General features: G+C 46.1%; 2 protein-coding genes across 2 annotated transcripts in view; one reads left to right on the forward strand and one right to left on the reverse strand.

Moving 5' to 3' along the window:
- Positions 1-19,735, forward strand: part of sned1 (sushi, nidogen and EGF-like domains 1) — a 104,889-nt gene extending 85,154 nt beyond the window's left edge. The window contains exons 17-30 of the mRNA XM_029706246.1: positions 1,167-1,280; positions 1,686-1,802; positions 1,969-2,063; positions 3,590-3,800; positions 4,606-4,789; positions 5,389-5,504; positions 7,882-8,160; positions 8,358-8,499; positions 9,019-9,101; positions 9,258-9,350; positions 9,524-9,640; positions 12,351-12,438; positions 16,961-17,040; positions 17,134-19,735. Coding sequence (XP_029562106.1) covers positions 1,167-1,280; positions 1,686-1,802; positions 1,969-2,063; positions 3,590-3,800; positions 4,606-4,789; positions 5,389-5,504; positions 7,882-8,160; positions 8,358-8,499; positions 9,019-9,101; positions 9,258-9,350; positions 9,524-9,640; positions 12,351-12,438; positions 16,961-17,040; positions 17,134-17,156 — 1,742 coding nt within the window. The 3' untranslated portion in view covers positions 17,157-19,735. The remainder of the gene's footprint in view (positions 1-1,166; positions 1,281-1,685; positions 1,803-1,968; positions 2,064-3,589; positions 3,801-4,605; positions 4,790-5,388; positions 5,505-7,881; positions 8,161-8,357; positions 8,500-9,018; positions 9,102-9,257; positions 9,351-9,523; positions 9,641-12,350; positions 12,439-16,960; positions 17,041-17,133) is intronic.
- LOC115157913 (filaggrin-2-like) lies at positions 17,347-19,233 on the reverse strand. The gene is made up of 4 exons (XM_029706247.1): positions 19,185-19,233; positions 18,830-19,027; positions 17,428-18,612; positions 17,347-17,360 (listed from the first exon to the last, which is right to left on the reverse strand). Exons 1-4 carry the CDS (start codon positions 19,231-19,233, stop codon positions 17,347-17,349), a joined length of 1,446 nt encoding a protein of 481 aa, XP_029562107.1.
- Positions 19,736-21,223: the final 1,488 nt, after the last annotated feature.

A 21,223-nucleotide genomic window follows, 5' to 3' on the forward strand; every position in this document is an offset into this window, starting at 1 on the left:
CTCCAGAGCAGGACAGGTGTGAGTCCGGCCCCTGTCTGAACGGCGGTGTGTGTCGTGTCTCCAGAGCAGGACAGGTGTGAGTCCGGCCCCTGTCTGAACGGCGGTGTGTGTCGTGTCTCCAGAGCAGGACAGGTGTGAGTCCGGCCCCTGTCTGAACGGCGGTGTGTGTCGTGTCTCCAGAGCAGGACAGGTGTGAGTCCGGCCCCTGTCTGAACGGCGGTGTGTGTCGTGTCTCCAGAGCAGGACAGGTGTGAGTCCGGCCCCTGTCTGAACGGCGGTGTGTGTCGTGTCTCCAGAGCAGGACAGGTGTGAGTCCGGCCCCTGTCTGAACGGCGGTGTGTGTCGTGTCTCCAGAGCAGGACAGGTGTGAGTCCGGCCCCTGTCTGAACGGCGGTGTGTGTCGTGTCTCCAGAGCAGGACAGGTGTGAGTCCGGCCCCTGTCTGAACGGCGGTGTGTGTCGTGTCTCCAGAGCAGGACAGGTGTGAGTCCGGCCCCTGTCTGAACGGCGGTGTGTGTCGTGTCTCCAGAGCAGGACAGGTGTGAGTCCGGCCCCTGTCTGAACGGCGGTGTGTGTCGTGTCTCCAGAGCAGGACAGGTGTGAGTCCGGCCCCTGTCTGAACGGCGGTGTGTGTCGTGTCTCCAGAGCAGGACAGGTGTGAGTCCGGCCCCTGTCTGAACGGCGGTGTGTGTCGTGTCTCCAGAGCAGGACAGGTGTGAGTCCGGCCCCTGTCTGAACGGCGGTGTGTGTCGTGTCTCCAGAGCAGGACAGGTGTGAGTCCGGCCCCTGTCTGAACGGCGGTGTGTGTCGTGTCTCCAGAGCAGGACAGGTGTGAGTCCGGCCCCTGTCTGAACGGCGGTGTGTGTCGTGTCTCCAGAGCAGGACAGGTGTGAGTCCGGCCCCTGTCTGAACGGCGGTGTGTGTCGTGTCTCCAGAGCAGGACAGGTGTGAGTCCGGCCCCTGTCTGAACGGCGGTGTGTGTCGTGTCTCCAGAGCAGGACAGGTGTGAGTCCGGCCCCTGTCTGAACGGCGGTGTGTGTCGTGTCTCCAGAGCAGGACAGGTGTGAGTCCGGCCCCTGTCTGAACGGCGGTGTGTGTCGTGTCTCCAGAGCAGGACAGGTGTGAGTCCGGCCCCTGTCTGAACGGCGGTGTGTGTCGTGTCTCCAGAGCAGGACAGGTGTGAGTCCGGCCCCTGTCTGAACGGCGGTGTGTGTCGGGGCTCCAGAAGCAACTACCTGTGTGTGTGTATAGAAGGGTTCTTGGGGGACCACTGCCAGTCATGTGAGTAGAGCTACACCCGGGTGAGTCTGAAATGGCACCCTATTCCCTCTATAGTGCACTACTTTTGACCAGGGCCCATATGTAGGGAAAAGTGCACTATGTAGGGAATAGGGTGCCATTCAGTGGCGGCTGCTGAGGGGAGGACGGCTCAGAATAATGGATGGAACGGAGTGGGTGGAACGGTGTCAAACACACGGAAACCATGGAAACCATGGAAACCATGTGTTTGAGGTATTTAATACCATTCCACTTATTCCACTCCAGCCATTACAACGAGCCCGTCCTCCCCAATTAAGGTGCCACCAACCTCCTGTGGTGCCATTTTGGATGCAGTCTCTTCTACTGTGGTGGTGGTCGTAACAGAATAGCACATCATGGTGATAGATGGTCTCTGACTCCCCCTAGTGGAGAATCCCTGTATACTGCAGCCGTGTGGGAACAGAGGCCTCTGCCATAGCGACAGGAAAGGGAACTACAGCTGTGCTTGCAAAGTGGGTCACACAGGAAAGGACTGTGAGAGAGGTGAGAGTTAAGCACGTTCAGCTATCTTATCGACTATCAATTATCTTATTGGTGTTTCATTCAAGAAACCCATAAATTAAATCAATTAATCAATCAATCAATTAATCAATACCAAATCTATTCTTTGTGGTAGAAATAACCAATGATATTTTACCACTGTTCCCAGACCTGTTGCCTCCCTCTGGTCTGCATGTACTACGGGTGGAGGAGGATGAGGTGGTTCTGCGCTGGGACCTGCCGGACCCTTCCTCTCAGAGCCTGGTCAGTTTCAGAAGAGCTCTTTCACCAGGGGGGTATATTATCAAGCTAGATCAATGAGTTAGACAGATTATTTTAATAAACAATTCATTACACCATTGCCCATTTCATGGTGCTTATCTTTAACAACAACAACAGAAAGTCAGCTGGCTAAACTCATTGATCCTTATTTGTAGTATAAACCTCAGAGGTACTGGTCTAAAGTAGTGCACTATATATAGGGAATAGGGTTCCATAGGGCTCTGGTCTAAAGTAGTGCACTATATATAGGGAATAGGGTTCTATAGGGCTCTGGTCTAAAGTAGTGCACTATATATAGGGAATAGGGTTCCATAGGGCTCTGGTCTAAAGTAGTGCACTATATATAGGGAATAGGGTTCCATAGGGCTCTGGTCTAAAGTAGTGCACTATATATAGGGAATAGGGTTCTATAGGGCTCTGGTCTAAAGTAGTGCACTATATATAGGGAATAGGGTTCCATAGGGCTCTGGTCTAAAGTAGTGCACTATATATAGGGAATAGGGTTCCATAGGGCTCTGGTCTAAAGTAGTGCACTATATATAGGGAATAGGGTTCCATAGGGCTCTGGTCTAAAGTAGTGCACCATATATAGGGAATAGGGTTCCATAGGGCTCTGGTCTAAAGTAGTGCACTATATATAGGGAATAGGGTTCCATAGGGCTCTGGTCTAAAGTAGTGCACTATATATAGGGAATAGGGTTCCATAGGGCTCTGGTCTAAAGTAGTGCACTATATATAGGGAATAGGGTTCCATAGGGCTCTGGTCTAAAGTAGTGCACTATATAGGGAATAGGGTTCCATAGGGCTCTGGTCTAAAGTAGTGCACTATATAGGGAATAGGGTTCCATAGGGCTCTGGTCTAAAGTAGTGCACTATATAGGGAATAGGGTGCCATCAAGGACGCAAGTTGAAACCTTGAATACTTGTACATGGGGGTTGCACGTCCGTCACGTCGGTCGCGTCGTTGCCATAGTTACTGTATCAACATACTACAGATGTCGCGGCATATTTTTTATTTATTTTATTTAATTTCACCTTTATATTTAACCAGGTAGGCAAGTTGAGAACAAGTTCTCATTTACAACTGCGACCTAAACTGATGGTTAATGCCAAGTCTTTCTGAAAGGGGGGCTAATGACTGTTTCCAACGTAATTATACTATAGTGGCCTGGAAATATGATGACATTGCTAAAGTAGACAAATTAGTAGAAAATAACCTTTGCCATCATTATGATGTCGTCAAGTTTACTTTAGAGAGATGAGCTATCAACGTTTTTCAGAAATAGCTAGCAATGCTAACGTTAGCTAGTTAAAATGTCGGTGCTCTCCCCTCAATCTTAGGTTTTCTAGCTAAAGTTCTACTTCCTCAAAAGCCAGAAACATAATCGTGTTTTCATGCCACAGTAATGCACTTCAGATGAAATGTTCATTAGCACACATTGAGACTGCATTGTGTAGAAAGCTCTGCTGGGCTTCAGTCCTAAAACAAACATGCAACCCATGGACAGGTCAGTGGCTTCGCTGTGACCTACGCCCCTCTGGATCTCCTGGGCCGTGGCAGTGGAACCAGGAAGACTGACTTCCTGGACAAGAAGCAGGCCACGTATCAGCTGCAGGGTCTGGTGCCTGGCCTGTTATACAACATCTCTACCTTCTCAGTGAAACGAAACACCAACAGCAACGATATCAGCCAGCCAGCCATCGCTCTCATACGAACCAGTGAGTGGACTGTGAATGCTTCAGTACAGTGACGATTGTCACTGGTTTATGTAAAAGTGTAGTTTAGAGAGAGTGTGTGTGTGTGTGTGTGTGTGTGTGTGTGTGTGTGTGTGTCTGTGTGTGTGTGTGTGTGTGTGTGTGTGTGTGTGTGTGTGTGTGTGTGTGTGTGTGTGTGTGTGTGTGTGTGTGTGTGTGTGTGTGAGTGCATTAACTGACGTGTGTGAGTGCAGTAACTGACGTGTGTGAGTGCAGTAACTGACCTGTGAGTGTGTGAGTGTGTGTGTGTGTGAGTGTGTGAGTGAGTGTGTGTGTGAGTGTGTGTGTGTGTGTGTGTGTGTGTGTGTGTGTGTGTGTGTGTGTGTGTACTGACCTGTGGGTGTGTGTGTGTGTGTGTGTGTGTGTGTGTGTGTGTGTGTGTGTGTACTGACCTGTGTGTGTGTGTGTGTGTGTACTGACCTGTGTGTGTGTGTGTGTGTGTGTGTGTGTGTCTGTATGTGTTTACCGACCTGTGTGTGTGTGTGTGTGGGTGTGTGTGTGTGTGTGTGTGGGTGTACTGACCTGTGTGTGTGTGTGTGTGTACTGACCTGTGTGTGTGTGTGTGTGTGTGTGTGTGTGTGTGTGTGTGTGTGTGTGTGTGTGTGTGTGTACTGACCTGTGTGTGTGTGTGTACTGACCTGTGTGTGTGTGTGTGTGTGTGTGTGTGTGTGTGTGTGTGTGTGTGTGTGTACTGACGTGTGTGTGTGTGTGTGTGTGTGTGTGTGTGTGTGTGTGTGTGTGTGTGTGTGTGTGTGTGTGTGTGTGTCAGGGCCACGGCGGGTGGATCAGCTGCAGGTAGTCAACGTGTCGTCCTCCCAGGTATGGCTGAGGTGGCTGGTTCAGGCTGCTCGTCATGCTACTGTCAGCCAGGTGCGCCTTTCCCTGGTCTCCTGGGACGGTAGTGGAGTTGGCACCGCTCTGCTCAACACCAGCACAATGGAATATGCCTTCAGGTTCTGCTCCACTCAACATCATTATCACTAGGTTGGCTGTGGATTTGAGTGATTCTCAAAGTACTTAGTCTATCCACAGGGGTACTTGGAAAGACTCGCGAGACCATAGACCTACTGGTCTAATGCCCACGAGGAGGTAGTCTGGGCAGAGCATGATGTATTTGGTGGTAGTGACCAAATTTTTTTTGAAAACCACAGATTTACAGCCTGCAATACTGATTATGTCCACTAGATGTCACTGTATCACTATCACTTAATATTACTTTCTATGGCATTGGTTCTCAACCTTTTTCGGTTTCTCTACAACCAAGTACATTTTGCCCAGAGTACCCTTGAAATACCCCCTCATGTGCATTTTACCAGTAGGCCTATGATCTCATGAGTCTTCTCAAGTACCCCCTGTGGGTAGGCCAAGTACCCCCAGGATACCCCTTGTTGGGAACCGCTGTTGTAGGGCACTGCAATACACATTTCATCCAGTAGACTGCGTTGTGAAGCCAATGCTGATAAACATCCATAGACCAGAGCAGAATAGTTTTTTTTTGTTGTTGTCATTTTTGCATGACTGGGATTTCTGTTTATGTGTTTCTCCCCTTCAGCTCTCTGCTCCCTGGTCAGATGTACACGGTGGACGTTCTAACTCAGAGTGGGATCGGACCAGACGAGTCACCGTCCTCCACCAGTCACTCTGCTGGACCGCTGCAAGTCTGGACCCGTATGTCATCATGTCTCATACATCAATCAATCAGTCAGTCAATCAATCAAACATGTATTTTATTAAGCCCTTTTTACAATCAGCAGTTTACAGATAACCAGCCCCCCCCCCCAAAAAACAAAGAGCAAGCAATGCAGAAGTAGAAACTCAATGAACCTCAGGAATTCGCTATACATTCGTTAAGCATCTGGAAACATCCACATCCTAACATAGATAGTCTTGTCCACCATGCAGAGGGATTAATTAACCTGAGAGAAGACACTTAAAGATGGCAACTTCAATTAGAAAATGTGATCCGGATCAACTGTACCCCGAGTGGCACAGCGGTCTAAGGCACTGCATCTCTGGTGTGATCCCGGGCTGTATCACAACCGGCTGTGATCGGGAGTCCCATAGGGCGGCGCACAATTGGCCCAGCGTCGTCCGTGTTAGAGGAGGGTTTGGTCGGGGTAGGCCGTCATTGTAAAATAAGAATTTGTTCTTAACTGACTTGCCTAGTTTAAATAAAGGTTAAATAAAAAAAATGAAAACTGTCACAATCAACTGTCACGATCAGGATCAACTGTCACGATCAGGATCAACTGTCACGATCGAGATCAACTGTCACGATCAGGATCAACTGTCACGATCAGGATCAACTGTCACGATCAACCGTGTCAGACTTGTATCAGTGCAAATGTGTCATAGGCTCTCGCATATCAATGATCCTCAGGAATTGTAGTGATGTGGAAAGGTATTATACAGTTACATATCGGTATATTATGTTTGTGCTTGTTGTCTGTACCTGACACCAAAAACACAGGATTTTTCCTTCATATCTTGTTCTCCATCTTCTTTTGAAATAGGGAGCCAATTTATTTTCAGCACTTTTATTTTCATGACTGATCAAGTCATTTTCTCATGTCTCTCTCTCTCTCTCTCTCTCTCTCTCTCTCTCTCTCTCTCTCTCGTCCCTCTGCAGCAGACATGGTGAGCAGTGTGTTTGGAACATCGAATCGCAATAAAAATCATATTCATAGGTTGCACCTCCGTCGTTCGGTCGCGTCGTGCCATTGTATTGAACGTTCTCGAGCCTCCCTCTATCGCCAGCGCCATAGTGGTTCCCTAAAGCGGTGATAAGCCCAGTCATTCTGGACTGAGGCGAACTACTGTTTAGTCTAAATTACACTATAGTGCCTGGAAATACAATAACATTCAAAAGTAGTAAAATATTTAGTAGGAAACAACTTTGGCAGCATTATCATATCGTCAAATTGACTTTACATCAAAAGGTTTTCCTACTAATTATTTGCCTTCTTTTGAACGTCATTGTATTTCCAAGCCACTGTATTTCACTTTGGATGAAATCTTCATCAGCGCTTATAGACGATGCGTTGAGTAGAATGCTCAGTCAGGCATCAGTCCTAAAACGAACCTAAAACGAACATGCAACCTATGAATAGAATCGTAAGAATCGCAATCCATATAGTATTGGCACTTAAGTATGGTGATAATATCACATACAGTGAGGTCCCTGGCAATAACCAGCCCTAAGGAATTCACTACGCATTTGTTAATAATATATAAATCCTCTTAAGGATTGGACCCTTTTTTTCCATTTTCGCCTAAAATGACATACCCAAATCTAACTGCCTGTAGCTCAGGACCTGAAGCAAGGATATGCATATTCTCGATACCATTTGAAAGGAAACACTTTGAAGTTTGTGGAAATGTGAAATTAATGTAGGAGAATATAACAAATTAGATCTGGTGAAAGATAATACAACCTCATGCTAATTGCGTTAGCCTACATTAGCTCAAACATCCCGCAGGGGACCCATCGATCCTGAAGAAGTTTTTAAAAAGGCAATGAAAATGTCTAAATAAAATGAAAGAAAACACTTTTTGCATAGGCTATTTAAAGAACTGGTTTAGATTATTAAATAATAATAATAATAATGAATAAACAATTTATAATAAATATACGATTAATAAATAAAAGGTAGAAAATTGCATCAAACATGAATAGCGAGTTGAACAGAGTCCATTTGGTTGCATCAACATTCTGCTCATCTTTGTCCACTACAATATTAAAACTCGTCCTACGAGGACATTCCCCTTGTCGGCTTCTTTTCACTATACTCTTTCTCCTCCAACTTTCATTTTACTTTTATGAAAAAGGCCAAGGCCTCTCTCTCTCCAGTCGGTAAATCTATTTTTAATTGCACATACCCGAGACTTGTGGCAATTATGTCAGACCCGCTCCGGATCCAAGACAAACGTCTGAGTTTAGGACCCGGATTTAAGAATTTTGGGGTCTGTTGGACCTTTAGTCTCAACTGTTTCTATCAGAATACAGACAGACTGTCCTCTCTGTGCCCCCCCCCCCTCCCTCTAGGACCTCTCCCCCCTCAGAACCTGTCTCTGTCCCATGTGACTTCCAACTCTGCCCTTGTGACGTGGGATCCCCATCCCAGGAACCTGCCAGACGGCTTCGTGGTCAACGTGACGCGAGGCTTGAGCACCCGGAGTCGCTTCCTACCCAATGGGAAGCTGCGAACCTATACCCTGAGAGAACTTTCTCCAGGACAACACTACCACCTAGTCCTCATGGCTGTTAGGAACACAGGACAGGAACAGATCCACAGTGTACCACAACACCTGGCCTTCACCACATGTGAGTGCTCTGCTTCCAGACCGTACTATAGGCTACGGCTGTAACATGCACTACTCTGAGATTTCACATTGTAATGCTCTGAGGAATTCTGCTCAGAGCCCAGAATGACACAGGAACCAACTTGAAACTTCTATTTCAGTCTGAAAGCTTTCCTTTACCACTTCCTATGCAACTAATTTTAACTTTACCTGGACCAGTACCGATGGAGGAGCGATGGGGAGGGAGGACGAGGGAGAGACCGTCTGTCGTGGGAACCCCTGTGAGTCATACACTAGCCTCGTCTGAACCTCAGGACCTGGGGGTGACTGGAGAGAGAGAGCACTCTGAAGAGATGCCCAGGTGAGAGAGAGAGACTGAGACACAGAGAGAGAGAGAGCACTCTGAAGAGATGCCCAGGTGAGAGAGAGAGAGAGCACTCTGAAGAGATGCCCAGGTGAGAGAGAGAGACTGAGACACAGAGAGAGAGAGAGCACTCTGAAGAGATGCCCAGGTGAGTAAGTGAGACTGAGACACAGAGAGAGAGAGAGCACTCTGAAGAGATTCCCAGGTGAGAGAGAGAGAGAGTGAAAGGCAGAAAGAGAGACAGAAAGAGAGACAGAGAGAGTGAAAGGCAGACAGACAGACAGACGGACGGACGGACGGACGGACGGACAGACGGACAGACGGACAGACGGACAGACTGTAGGGGGTTAAGTTATCAAGGCTATGAGACACTAGAGCGCAGTGTTGCACACGTATTGCAGAAATTGTTCTTTCACCGCTAAGTTGTAAACTGACTATTTAGTGCTAAGGTTGGTCCTCTCAGGCTCTACTTGTCTGTCTCTGTAAAAGCTTCGGCCATCATTTGTTCTCTTCCAGATACACAGAACTGATTGATGGAAGGAGGAGGATAACAGCTAAGTTCACTAGCCTGCCCAGAAAGGTCATCAGACACCGTACTAGTAAGCAGTATCATAACCCCCATATATCACAATTCAAAACAGCATCTTTAACAGTCAGCATGACGGTGTGTGCCCTGACCAAAGTAATCATTTTGTACGTGCCAATATATCTCGCTCAATACCTCCTTAAAAACAGTTCATATTCTTGCCTTGCAGAGCCTGAGCCTCCTATTCAGTTACAGAGGATGGAGGAGACAACTAATCAAATCGGCCTTGCACTAGAGAGGAAGGAGGAAGAGGAGGGGCCCGGTAGGTTCTCTACAGCAGGGTTCTGTCTGTAGGGTTCTGGTCAAATGTAGTGTACGATAAAGAGCATAGGGGTGTCATTTGGGACGTATGCAACCTTAGTGAAACCTGAGCTGCTGGTTTGTCTGCTGGCCTCTCTCTGCTTGGGGTCCTGACAACAGTATGCTGTGTTTCAGAGTCGTCCCGGGACTGCCAGAGTCTGCCTTGCCTGAACGGGGGTACGTGTGAGAAGGGGAGCGACTCATACATCTGCAATTGCGCTTCTGGGTTCAAGGGCAGGCAGTGTGATCTGTGTAAGTTTATGTCTCCCTCTCCACCCCACCCACCACTTTCTCTTCAATGCATTTCCTGCCCCAAACACCCTCAGCCAGACTCATTCCTTTCCTGAAACCATCACCTCTCTCCTCTCAGACGAAATCCCTTCCTCTCTGTCCTCTCTCTCTCTCGCTCTCTCTCTCTCTCTCTCACTACCTCCCTCCCTATCTCTTTGTTCTCTCCCTCCCTCCTTATCTCTCTCTATCTCTCTCCCTCCCTATCTCTCTGTCCCCTCCCTCCCTATCTTTCTGTCCTCTATCTCTCTGTCCTCTCTCAATTCAATTTAAATGTCAATGTAAGGGCTTTATTGGCATGGGAAACATATGTTAACATTGCCAAAGCAAGTGAAGTAGATAGTAAACAAAAGTGAAATAAACAATAAAAATGAACAGTAAACATTACACTTACAGAAGTTCCAAAAGAATAAAGACATTACAAATGTCATATTATGTCTATATACAGTGTTGTAACGATGTGCAAATAGTTAAAGTACAAAAGGGAAAATAAATAAACATAAATATGGGTTGTATTTACAATGGTGTTTGTTCTTCACTGGTTGACCTTTTCTTGTGGCAACAGGTCACAAATCTTGCTGCTGTGATGGAACACTGTGGTATTTCACCCAGTAGATACGGGAGTTTATCAAAATTGGGTTTGTTTTCTAATTCTTTGTGTATCTGTGTAATCGGAGGGAAATATGTGTCTCTAATATGGTCATACATTTGGCAGGAGGTTAGGAAGTGCAGCTCAGTTTCCACCTCATTTTGTGGGCAGTGTGCACATAGCCTGTCTTCTCTTGAGTCAGGTCTGCCTATGGAGGCCTTTGTCAATATCAAGGCTATGCTCACTGAGTCTGTACATAGTCAAAGCTTTCCTTAAGTTTGGATCAGTCACAGTGATCAGGTATTCTGCCACTGTGTACTTTCTGTTTAGGGCCAAACAGCATTCTACTTTTTTTGTTAATTCTTTCCAATGTGTCAAGTAATTACATTTTTGTTTTCTCATGATTTGGTTGGGTCTAATTGTGTTTCTGTCCTGGGGCTCTGTGGGGTTTGTTTGTATTTGTGAACAGAGCCCCAGGACCAGCTTGCTTAGGGGACTCTTCTCCAGGTTCATCTCTCTGTAGGTGATGGCTTTGTTATGGAAGGTTTGGGAATCACTTCCTTTTATGTGGTTGTAGAATTTAACGTCTCTTTTCTGGATTTTGATCATTAGCGGGTATCGGCCTAATTCTGCTCTGCATTATTTGGTGTTTTACGTTGTACACGGAGGAATATTTTTGCAGAATTCTGCATGCAGTCTCAATTTGGTGTTTGTCCCATTTCGTGAATTCTTGGTTGGTGAGCGGACCCCAGACCTCACAACCATAATGTATTCTATAACTGATTCAACTATTTTTTGCCAGATCCTAATTGGTATGTCCCCCAACACCACTTTCCATCATTTATAAAGCAGACTCTCATGCCAAATGGAGTCAAAAGCTTTTTTGAAGTCAACAAAGACTTTGCTTTTGGTTTGGTTTGTTTGTTTGTCAGTTAGGGTGTGCAGGGTGAATACGTGGTCTGTCATACGGTAATTTGGTAAAAAGCCAATTTGACATTTGCTCAGTACATTGTTTTCACTGAGGAAATTAACTAGTCTGCTGTTAATGATGATGCAGAGGACTTTCCCAAGGTTGCTGTTGACACATATCCCACGGTAGTTATTGGGGTCAAATTTATCTCCACTTTTGTGGATTGGGGTGATCAGTCCTTGGATCCAAATATTGAGGAAGATGCCAGAGCTGAGGATGATGTTATAGAGTTTTAGTATCGCCAATTGGAATTTGTGGTCTGTATATTGTAGCATTTCATTGAGGATACCATCAACACCACAGGCCTTTTTGGGTTGGAGGGTTTGTATGTAAGTGGAGAATCCAGTGGGTTCTGGTAGTCTTTAATAGTTGATTCAAAGATTTGTATTTGATCATGTATATGTTTTTTGCTCTTTGTTCTTTGGTAAAGAGCCAAAAAGATTGGAGAAGTGGTTTATCCATACATCTCCGTTTTGGATAGATAATTCTTCATGTTGTTGTTTGTTTAGTGTTTTCCAATTTTCACAGAAGTGGTTAATTTTCTTCGGTAATCTGAGTGAATTTTTTTTAGATTTGATAGGAAAGCTAGAGGTCAAATATACTGTTTTGGTTTTCTACTGCCAAGTTTACACCTTCAATATTACAGTGGAACGTTTTGTCCAGGAAGTTGTCTAGAAGGTATTTAATTTGTTGTTTCCTAATTGTTTTTTGGTAGGTTTCCACACTACTTTCCTTCCATCTATAGCATTTCTTAATATTATTCAGTTCCTTTGGCTTTGATGCCTCATGATTGAGTATTGCTCTGTTCAATACCTTCCTCTCTGCCTCCCTCCTTCATCTCTGCATTCTCCCTCCTTCCTCTCTGCCTCCCTCCTTCATCTCTGCATTCTCCCTCCTTCCTCTCTGCCTCCCTCCTTCATCTCTGCATTCTCCCTCCTTCCTCTTTGCCTTCCTCCTTCCATACCTTCCTCTCCCCCTTCCTCCGCCCTCTCTCCTCAGTCCCTCATCTCACATTTAACAGCCTTGTAACTGTTGCTTCCTCTAGCCCAAAGATTCTCCGTGTTTTAATACATTTCTCTCTGTTTATCTTTGTCCTGCCGCAACCCCGACTGCAGTCTGCCAACGATTGCCCCACCCGTGTACCCGCCTTTACTCTGAAACAAAGAGCATGCCCGTCTGGGTGGGTGAAGTCTTCCATTACATGTGAGTGTCAAACAGCGGACAACAGTGATATCCTGCATGTTTGTACCTGTCAGGACGGATGTCACCCTCAATCTCGGTATACTGAAGCCTTTACAGATGCATATAGTATATACTGTGTAGTAGTAGTATCAGTAGTAGTAGACTAGTAGTAGTAGTAGTAGTAGTAGCATCATCAGTCATTGTAGTAGTAGCAGTAGTAGTAGTAGAAGTGGTAGTAGTTGCAACAGTAGTAGTAGCAGTAGTAGTAGTAGTGTTACCTGTGAGTGTCAACCATTTAGGAGTACACCACATCAGTCATTGGCTTCATCAATAAGTGCATCGATGACATCCTCCCCACAGTGACCGTACGTACATACCCCATCCAGAAGCCATGGATTACAGGCAACATCCGCACTGAGCTAAAGGCAAGAGCTGCCGCTTTCAAGGAGCGGGACTCTAACCCGGAAGCTTATAAGAAATCCTGCTATACCCTCCGACGAACCATCAAACAGGCAAAGCATCAATACAGGACTAAGATCGAATCGTACTACACCGGCTCTGACGCTCGTCGGATGTGGCAGGGCTTGCAAACCATTACAGACTACAAAGGGAAGCACAGCCGAGAGCTGCCCAGTGACAAGAGCCTATCAGACGAGCTAAACTACTTCTATGCTCGCTTCGAGGCAAATAACACTGAAACATGCATGAGATCACCGGCTGTTCCGGATGACTGTGCGATCACTCTCTCTGCTGCCGATGTGAGTAAGACCTTTAAACAGGTCAACATTCATAAGGCCGCAGGGCCAGATGGATTACCAGGATGTGTCCTCTGAGCATGCGCTGACCAACTGGCAAGTGTCTTCACTGACATTTTCAATCTCTCCCTGTCTGAGTCTGTAATACCAACATGTTTCAAGCAGACCACCATAGTCCCTGTGCCCAAGAACGCTAAGGTAACCTGCCTAAATGACTACCGACCCGTAACGCTCACGTCTGTAAGCATGAAGTGCTTTGAAAGGCCGGTCATGGCTCACATCAACAGCATCCTCCCGGATACCCTAGACCCACTAAAATGTGCATACTGCACCAACAGATCCACAAATGATGCAATCTCTATTGCACTCCACACTGCCCTTTCCCACCTGGACAAAAGGAACACCTATGTGAGAATGCTATTCATTGACTACAGCTCAGCGTTTAACACCATAGTGCCCTCAAAGCTCATCACTAAGCCAATGACCCTGGGACTAAACACCTTCCTCTGCAACTGGATCCTGGACTTCCTGACTGGCTGCCCCCAGGTGGTGAGGGTAGGTAGCAACACATCCGCCACACTGATCCTCAACACTAGGGCCCCTCAGGGCTGCGTGCTCAGTCCCCTTCTATACTCCCTGTTCACCCATGACTGCATGGCCAAGCACGACTCCAACACCATCATTAAGTTTACCGATGACACAACAGTGGTAGGCCTGATCACCGACAACGACGAGACAGCCTATAGGGAGGAGATCAGAGACCTGACCGTGTGGTGCCAGGACAACAACCTCTCCCTCAACGTGATCAAGACAAAGGAGATTATTGTGGACTACAGGAAAAGGAGGACCGAGCACGCCCCCATTCTCATCGACGGGGCTGTAATGGAGCAGGTTGAGAGCTTCAAGTTCACCAACAAACTAACATGGTCCAATAGTCGTGAAGACGGCACGACCAAACGTATTCCCCTTTAGGAGACTGAAAAGATGTGGCATGGGTCCTCAGATCCTCGAAAGGTTTTACAGCTGCATCATCGAGAGCATCTTGACCCGTTGCATCACTACCTGGTACAGCAACTGCTCGGCCTCTGACCCGTAAGGCGCTACAGAGGGTAGTGCGTACGGCCCAGTACATCACTGGGGCCAAGCTTCCTGCCATCCAGGACCTCTATACCAGGCGGTGTCAGAGGAAGGCCCTAAAAATTGTCAAAGACTCCAGCCACCCAAGTCATAGACTGTTCTCTCTGCTACCGCACGGCAAGCGGTACCGGAGCACCAAGTCTAGGTCCAAGAGGCTTCTAAAGAGCTTCTACCCCCAAGCCATAAGACTCCTGAACAGCTAATCAAATGGCTACCCAGACTATTTGCATTGCCGCCCCCCCACCCCCTATTTTACACTGCTGCTCCTCTCTGTTATTATCTACGCATAGTTACTTTAATAACTCTACCTACATGTACATATTACCTCAATTACCTCGACACCGGTGCCCCCGCACATTGACTCTGTACCGGTACCTCCTGTATATAGCCTCTACATTGACTCTGTACCAGTACCCCCTGTATATAGCCTCCACATTGACTCTGTACCGGTACCCCCTGTATATAGCCTCCACATTGACTCTGTACCGTAACACCCTGTATATAGCCTCCACATTGACTCTGTACCGTAATAACCTGTATATAGCCTCCACATTGACTCTGTACCGTAATAACCTGTATATAGCCTCCACATTGACTCTGTACCGTAACACCCTGTATATAGCCTCCACATTGACTCTGTACCGTAACACCCTGTATATAGCCTCCACATTGACTCTGTACCGTAATACCCTGTATATAGCCTCCACATTGACTCTGTACCGTAACACCCTGTATATAGCCTCCACATTGACTCTGTACCGTAACAACCTGTATATAGCCTCCACATTGACTCTGTACCGTAACAACCTGTATATAGCCTCCACATTGACTCTGTACCGTAACACCCTGTATATAGCCTCCACATTGACTCTGTACCGTAACAACCTGTATATAGCCTCCACATTGACTCTGTACCGTAACAACCTGTATATAGCCTCCACGTTGACTCTGTACCGTAACAACCTGTATATAGCCTCCACGTTGACTCTGTACCGTAACAACCTGTATATAGCCTCCACATTGACTCTGTACCGTAATACCCTGTATATAGCCTCCACATTGACTCTGTACCGTAATACCCTGTATATAGCCTCCACATTGACTCTGTACCGTAACACCCTGTATATAGCCTCCACATTGACTCTGTACCGTAACACCCTGTATATAGCCTCCACATTGACTCTGTACCGTAACACCCTGTATATAGCCTCCACATTGACTCTGTACCGTAACACCCTGTATATAGCCTCCACAATGACTCTGTACCGTAACACCCTGTATATAGCCTCCACATTGACTCTGTACCGTAACACCCTGTATATAGCCTCCACATTGACTCTGTACCGTAACACCCTGTATATAGCCTCCACATTGACTCTGTACCGTAACACCCTGTATATAGCCTCCACATTGACTCTGTACCGTAACACCCTGTATATAGCCTCCACATTGACTCTGTACCGTAATACCCTGTATATAGCCTCCACATTGACTCTGTACCGTAACACCCTGTATATAGCCTCCACATTGACTCTGTACCGTAACAACCTGTATATAGCCTCCACATTGACTCTGTACCGTAACAACCTGTATATAGCCTCCACATTGACTCTGTACCGTAACACCCTGTATATAGCCTCCACATTGACTCTGTACCGTAACAACCTGTATATAGCCTCCACATTGACTCTGTACCGTAACAACCTGTATATAGCCTCCACGTTGACTCTGTACCGTAACAACCTGTATATAGCCTCCACGTTGACTCTGTACCGTAACAACCTGTATATAGCCTCCACATTGACTCTGTACCGTAATACCCTGTATATAGCCTCCACATTGACTCTGTACCGTAATACCCTGTATATAGCCTCCACATTGACTCTGTACCGTAACACCCTGTATATAGCCTCCACATTGACTCTGTACCGTAACACCCTGTATATAGCCTCCACATTGACTCTGTACCGTAACACCCTGTATATAGCCTCCACATTGACTCTGTACCGTAACACCCTGTATATAGCCTCCACAATGACTCTGTACCGTAACACCCTGTATATAGCCTCCACATTGACTCTGTACCGTAACACCCTGTATATAGCCTCCACATTGACTCTGTACCGTAACACCCTGTATATAGCCTCCACATTGACTCTGTACCGTAACACCCTGTATATAGCCTCCACATTGACTCTGTACCGTAACAACCTGTATATAGCCTCCACATTGACTCTGTACCGTAACACCCTGTATATAGCCTCCACATTGACTCTGTACCGGTACCCCCTGTATATAGCCTCCACATTGACTCTGTACCGTAACACCCTGTATATAGCCTCCACATTGACTCTGTACCGGTACCCCCCTGTATATAGCCTCCACATTGACTCTGTACCGTAACACCCTGTATATAGCCTCCACATTGACTCTGTACCGTAATAACCTGTATATAGCCCCGCTATTGTTATTTACTGCTGCTCTATAATTTTTTGTTATTCTTATCTTACTTTTTTTGGGGGGGGGGGGGTTCTTAAAACTGCATTGTTGGTTAAGGGCTTGTAAGTAAGCATTTCACTGTAAGGTCTACCTACACCTGTTGTATTCAGTGCATGTGACTAATACAAGTTGATTTGATTTGTGCTCCCCAGGTATAAAAGGACGTACAAAGTGCAGCAGGATGTTTGCTATCGAGAGATCTGTGAACCACCGTTGCCCAAGAAAAATCCCAGTGAGTTACAACAGTGTGAATAGAGGATGTTACTGTACTGAAGGAAGTCATTCAAATATAATAACATTCGTCTTGTTTTCTCTGTTTCAACAGACAGAAGAACCAACAGCCAATAATAAATGGTTGGTTTTCTATGATACAAATCAAATGTAATTTGTCACATGCGCCCCATACAACAGGTGTAGACCTTACAGTGAAATACTGACTGACGAGCCCTTAACCAACAGGTGTAGACCTCACAGTGAAATACTGACTGACGAGCCCTTAACCAACAGGTGTAGACCTCACAGTGAAATTTTGACTGACTTACAAGCTTTTTCCTCAATGATGCGGAGTTAAAATAAGAAAATAAAAACATGAGAAATAAAACACACTTAGATGACTGACCCATGTTGTAGGATGACCCGTGTTGTAGGATGACCCATGTTGTAGGATGACCCATGTTGTAGGATGACCCATGTTGTAGGATGACCCATGTTGTAGGATGACCCATGTTGTTGGATGACCCATGTTGTAGGATGACCCATGTTGTTGGATGACCCATGTTGTAGGATGACCCATGTTGTTGGATGACCCATGTTGTAGGATGACCCATGTTGTAGGATGACCCATGTTGTAGGATGACCCATGTTGTTGGATGACCCCTCTTGTAGGATGACCCATGTTGTAGGATGACCCATGTTGTAGGATGACCCATGTTGTAGGATGACCCCAGTTGTTGGATGACCCATGTTGTTGGATGACCCATGTTGTTGGATGACCCATGTTGTTGGATGACCCATGTTGTAGGATGACCCATGTTGTAGGATGACCCATGTTGTTGGATGACCATGTTGTAAGATGACCCATATTGTTGGATGACCCATGTTGTTGGATGACCCATGTTGTTGGATGACCCATGTTGTAGGATGACCCATGTTGTTGGATGACCCATGTTGTTGGATGACCCATGTTGGATGACCCATGTTGTTGGAGGACCCATGTTGTAGGATGACCCATGTTGTTGGATGACCCATGTTGTAGGATGACCCATGTTGTAGGATGACCCATGTTGTTGGATGACCCATGTTGTAGGATGACCCATCTTGTAGGATGACCCATGTTGTAGGATGACCCATGTTGTTGGATGACCCATGTTGGATGACCCATGTTGTTGCAGGACCCATGTTGTAGGATGACCCCTGTTGTTGGATGACCCATGTTGTTGGATGACCCATGTTGTAGGATGACCCATGTTGTTGGATGACCCATGTTGTAGGATGACCCATGTTGTAGGATGACCCATGTTGTAGGATGACCCATGTTGTAGGATGACCCATGTTGTTGGATGACCCATGTTGTAGGATGACCCATGTTGTAGGATGACCCATGTTGTAGGATGACCCATGTTGTAGGATGACCCATGTTGTTGGATGACCCATGTTGTAGGATGACCCATGTTGTAGGATGACCCATGTTGTTGGATGACCCATTTTGTTGGATGACCCCTGTTGCCCAGAGATTGGCCTGTTGGATGACCCCTGTTGCCTAGAGATTGGCCTGTTGGATGACCCCTGTTGCCCAGAGATTGGCCTGTTGGATGACCCCTAGAGATTGGCCTGTTAGATGACCCCTGTTGTCCAGAGATTGGCCTGTTGGATGACCCCTGTTGCTCAGAGATTGGCCTGTTGGATGAACCCTGTTGCTCAGAGATTGGCCTGTTGGATGAACCCTGTTGCTCAGAGATTGGCCTGTTGGATGACCCCTGTTGTCCAGAGATTGGCCTGTTGGATGACCCCTAGAGATTGGCCTGTTGGATGACCCCTGTTGCTCAGAGATTGGCCTGTTGGATGACCCCTGTTGTCCAGAGATTGGCCTGTTGGATGACCCCTGTTGTCCAGAGATTGGCCTGTTGGATGACCCCTGTTGCCCAGAGATTGGCCTGTTGGATGACCCCTGTTGTCCAGAGATTGGCCTGTTGGATGACCCCTGTTGCCCAGAGATTGGCCTGTTGGATGACCCAAGAGATTGGCCTGTTGGATGACCCCTGTTGCCCAGAGATTGGCCTGTTGGATGACCCCTGTTGCCCAGAGATTGGCCTGTTGGATGACCCCTATTGCCCAGACATTGGCCTGTTGGATGACCCCTATTGCCCAGAGATTGGCCTGTTGGATGACCCCTGTTGTCCAGACATTGGCCTGTTGGATGACCCATGTTGCCCAGACATTGGCCTGTTGTAGCCTCAGCTTGAGTAAAGATGATCAAGCAACCAACTGGAACAATGAGAATTGGCCTCATCTCCCTCATCAATAATTAAATGTGCTAGAAACAGTCCAGACCAGTGTAAAATCCAAACATGATTACATACCTCATCACTTCCATGTTATCAGTTCAGTCTCTCAGCTCAGGAAAATGTGTATAGTAGGACTGTCTGTTTTATCACAAGCAAACGCTGTCTAAAATATGGATTGATTTCTTTACCATAGTCTTACAATGCCCCCCCCCCCCCCAACCGTTTTCCCTCAGAGGCCAAAACAACAACAATCACTACTGGAAAATAAGTGTCTGTTTTTATGGTACTAGACTCTGAAACCAACGTCACTGCTAGCTATCATGTAAATAGTGTTTATAGGCTGTTTTCAAGGTTAATATTTTAATAATAAAAAAAAAATGTTAAAATGTACTTTTGTGGCATTTTTTTAAAAAATTGAATCTGTATGTACAATTTCATTGTGCGTGAATGTCTAAAATGTACAGTTGTTTTTATGTGAAACAAAGCAGACTCGATAATTGGAAAGGGTAGGGCGTCTATTTGGAGATTGCAAATGAGTTCTCTGCATGCATTGCATAGTAAACCACCACGAGGTGTCTATGTTGTATCAATGTGATCATATTTTGGATATTCTCTGATTGATTTAAGTTATAGTCTAATTAAGCCAAATTGGTCTGTTTTGAATTAAGGAAACAGGTTAAACAGATCTGTTTAGGCCAAACAACATCTTAACCACACACCTATAATGTAGTTAGAACACATGCTGTTCGATATAACTCGTTGTTTGTTATATGAGAACCCTATTATGCTGTTCGATATAACTTGTTTTATGTCTCCTTTTACAAAGTAGACTTGGTAAATTACCATTCATCTCCTCTTGCACGCTCGAAAGCTTCCATTCAAGTTCTCCCTGAAATTTGAAGACTTGTGTTTCCCAGACCATGCATGTTGTCATCATTGTGCACACACTGCTGATGAATAGGCCATAGAGCTAGATAGAGGACTCATCTTTGTATCTGTGCCATTATAGCAAACGTGACAGCACAGGCAGCGCCATTGAGGCTATCTTCTTCACAATTGGCTGATCCCTCCTAATGACCCGGTTGGACATCACTTCGACTGGATTTAACCGGTGAGAAATGGCTCGCTAGTTAGCAGTGTGCACTAGTAGTGTTTCAATCTTTGACGTCACTCTCTCTGAGACCTTGAAGTCGTTTGGTTCCCTTCAAGGACCGCGGCTTTTGTGGAGCGATAGGTAACGACACTTTGTGGGAGGCAGTTGTTGATGTGTTCAGATGGTTCCTGGTTCAAGCCCAGGGTTGGGGTGAGTGACGAAATCAACACTTATATGGGCCACCAGGAGGGATCAACCAATGAAGTTGGAAGTCCCACCAAATTGACTACATTAAAATGGTGGAAGCCCTCAATGGCGCTGCCCATGCTAAATGGCCTTTTGCCCGCTAGAGTTCTCTATCATTCTCTATGGTATAAGCACACACACGCATCCCTCTTTGCCTCCCTCCCTCCCTAGGCCCCTCCTCTTTCCAATGAAAACTGAGATTGCAAAGGGAAGGTAGAACGACCTGTGTGACTCTAGCCACAATAACGATTAACTACAGTAGTGCAATTTGCAGTTCACCTTCAGAATAAAAGTCCCCGATTGAAAGTGATTCAAACGGATACTATAATATTATATATTAGAATTATCATGCCATATTTGGAATAGATCATGCTAAATGAGGTCGGAATGTTATATACATGTAACAAAATACAATCATTTGTTAATTTGACACAACAACAAAAAATCTGTTGAAATCGCACTGTGGATGTAGTAGACTTTATAATTGCATGGGGGGGGGGGGGGCATCTTTATATGCACTAAACAACCTAACCTATGGATGAAATGGGGTATCGGCCTACTCAGTGACACTC

Source organism: Salmo trutta, chromosome 22 (genome assembly GCF_901001165.1).
Source record: "Salmo trutta chromosome 22, fSalTru1.1, whole genome shotgun sequence".
NCBI classification, from domain to species: Eukaryota; Metazoa; Chordata; class Actinopteri; order Salmoniformes; family Salmonidae; genus Salmo; species Salmo trutta.

Coding starts and splice junctions, on each gene's coding strand:
- LOC115157913 (XM_029706247.1), bottom strand. CDS start 19,233: ATGGGTCATCCAACAGGCCAATGTCTGGACAACAGGGGTCATCCAACA. Junction 19,028..19,184: donor CAACAGGGGTCATCCAACAG/GCCAATCTCTGG, acceptor GTCATCCAACAG/GCCAATCTCTGGGCAACAGG. Junction 18,613..18,829: donor CAACAGGGGTCATCCAACAG/GCCAATCTCTAG, acceptor GTCATCCAACAG/GCCAATCTCTGGGCAACAGG.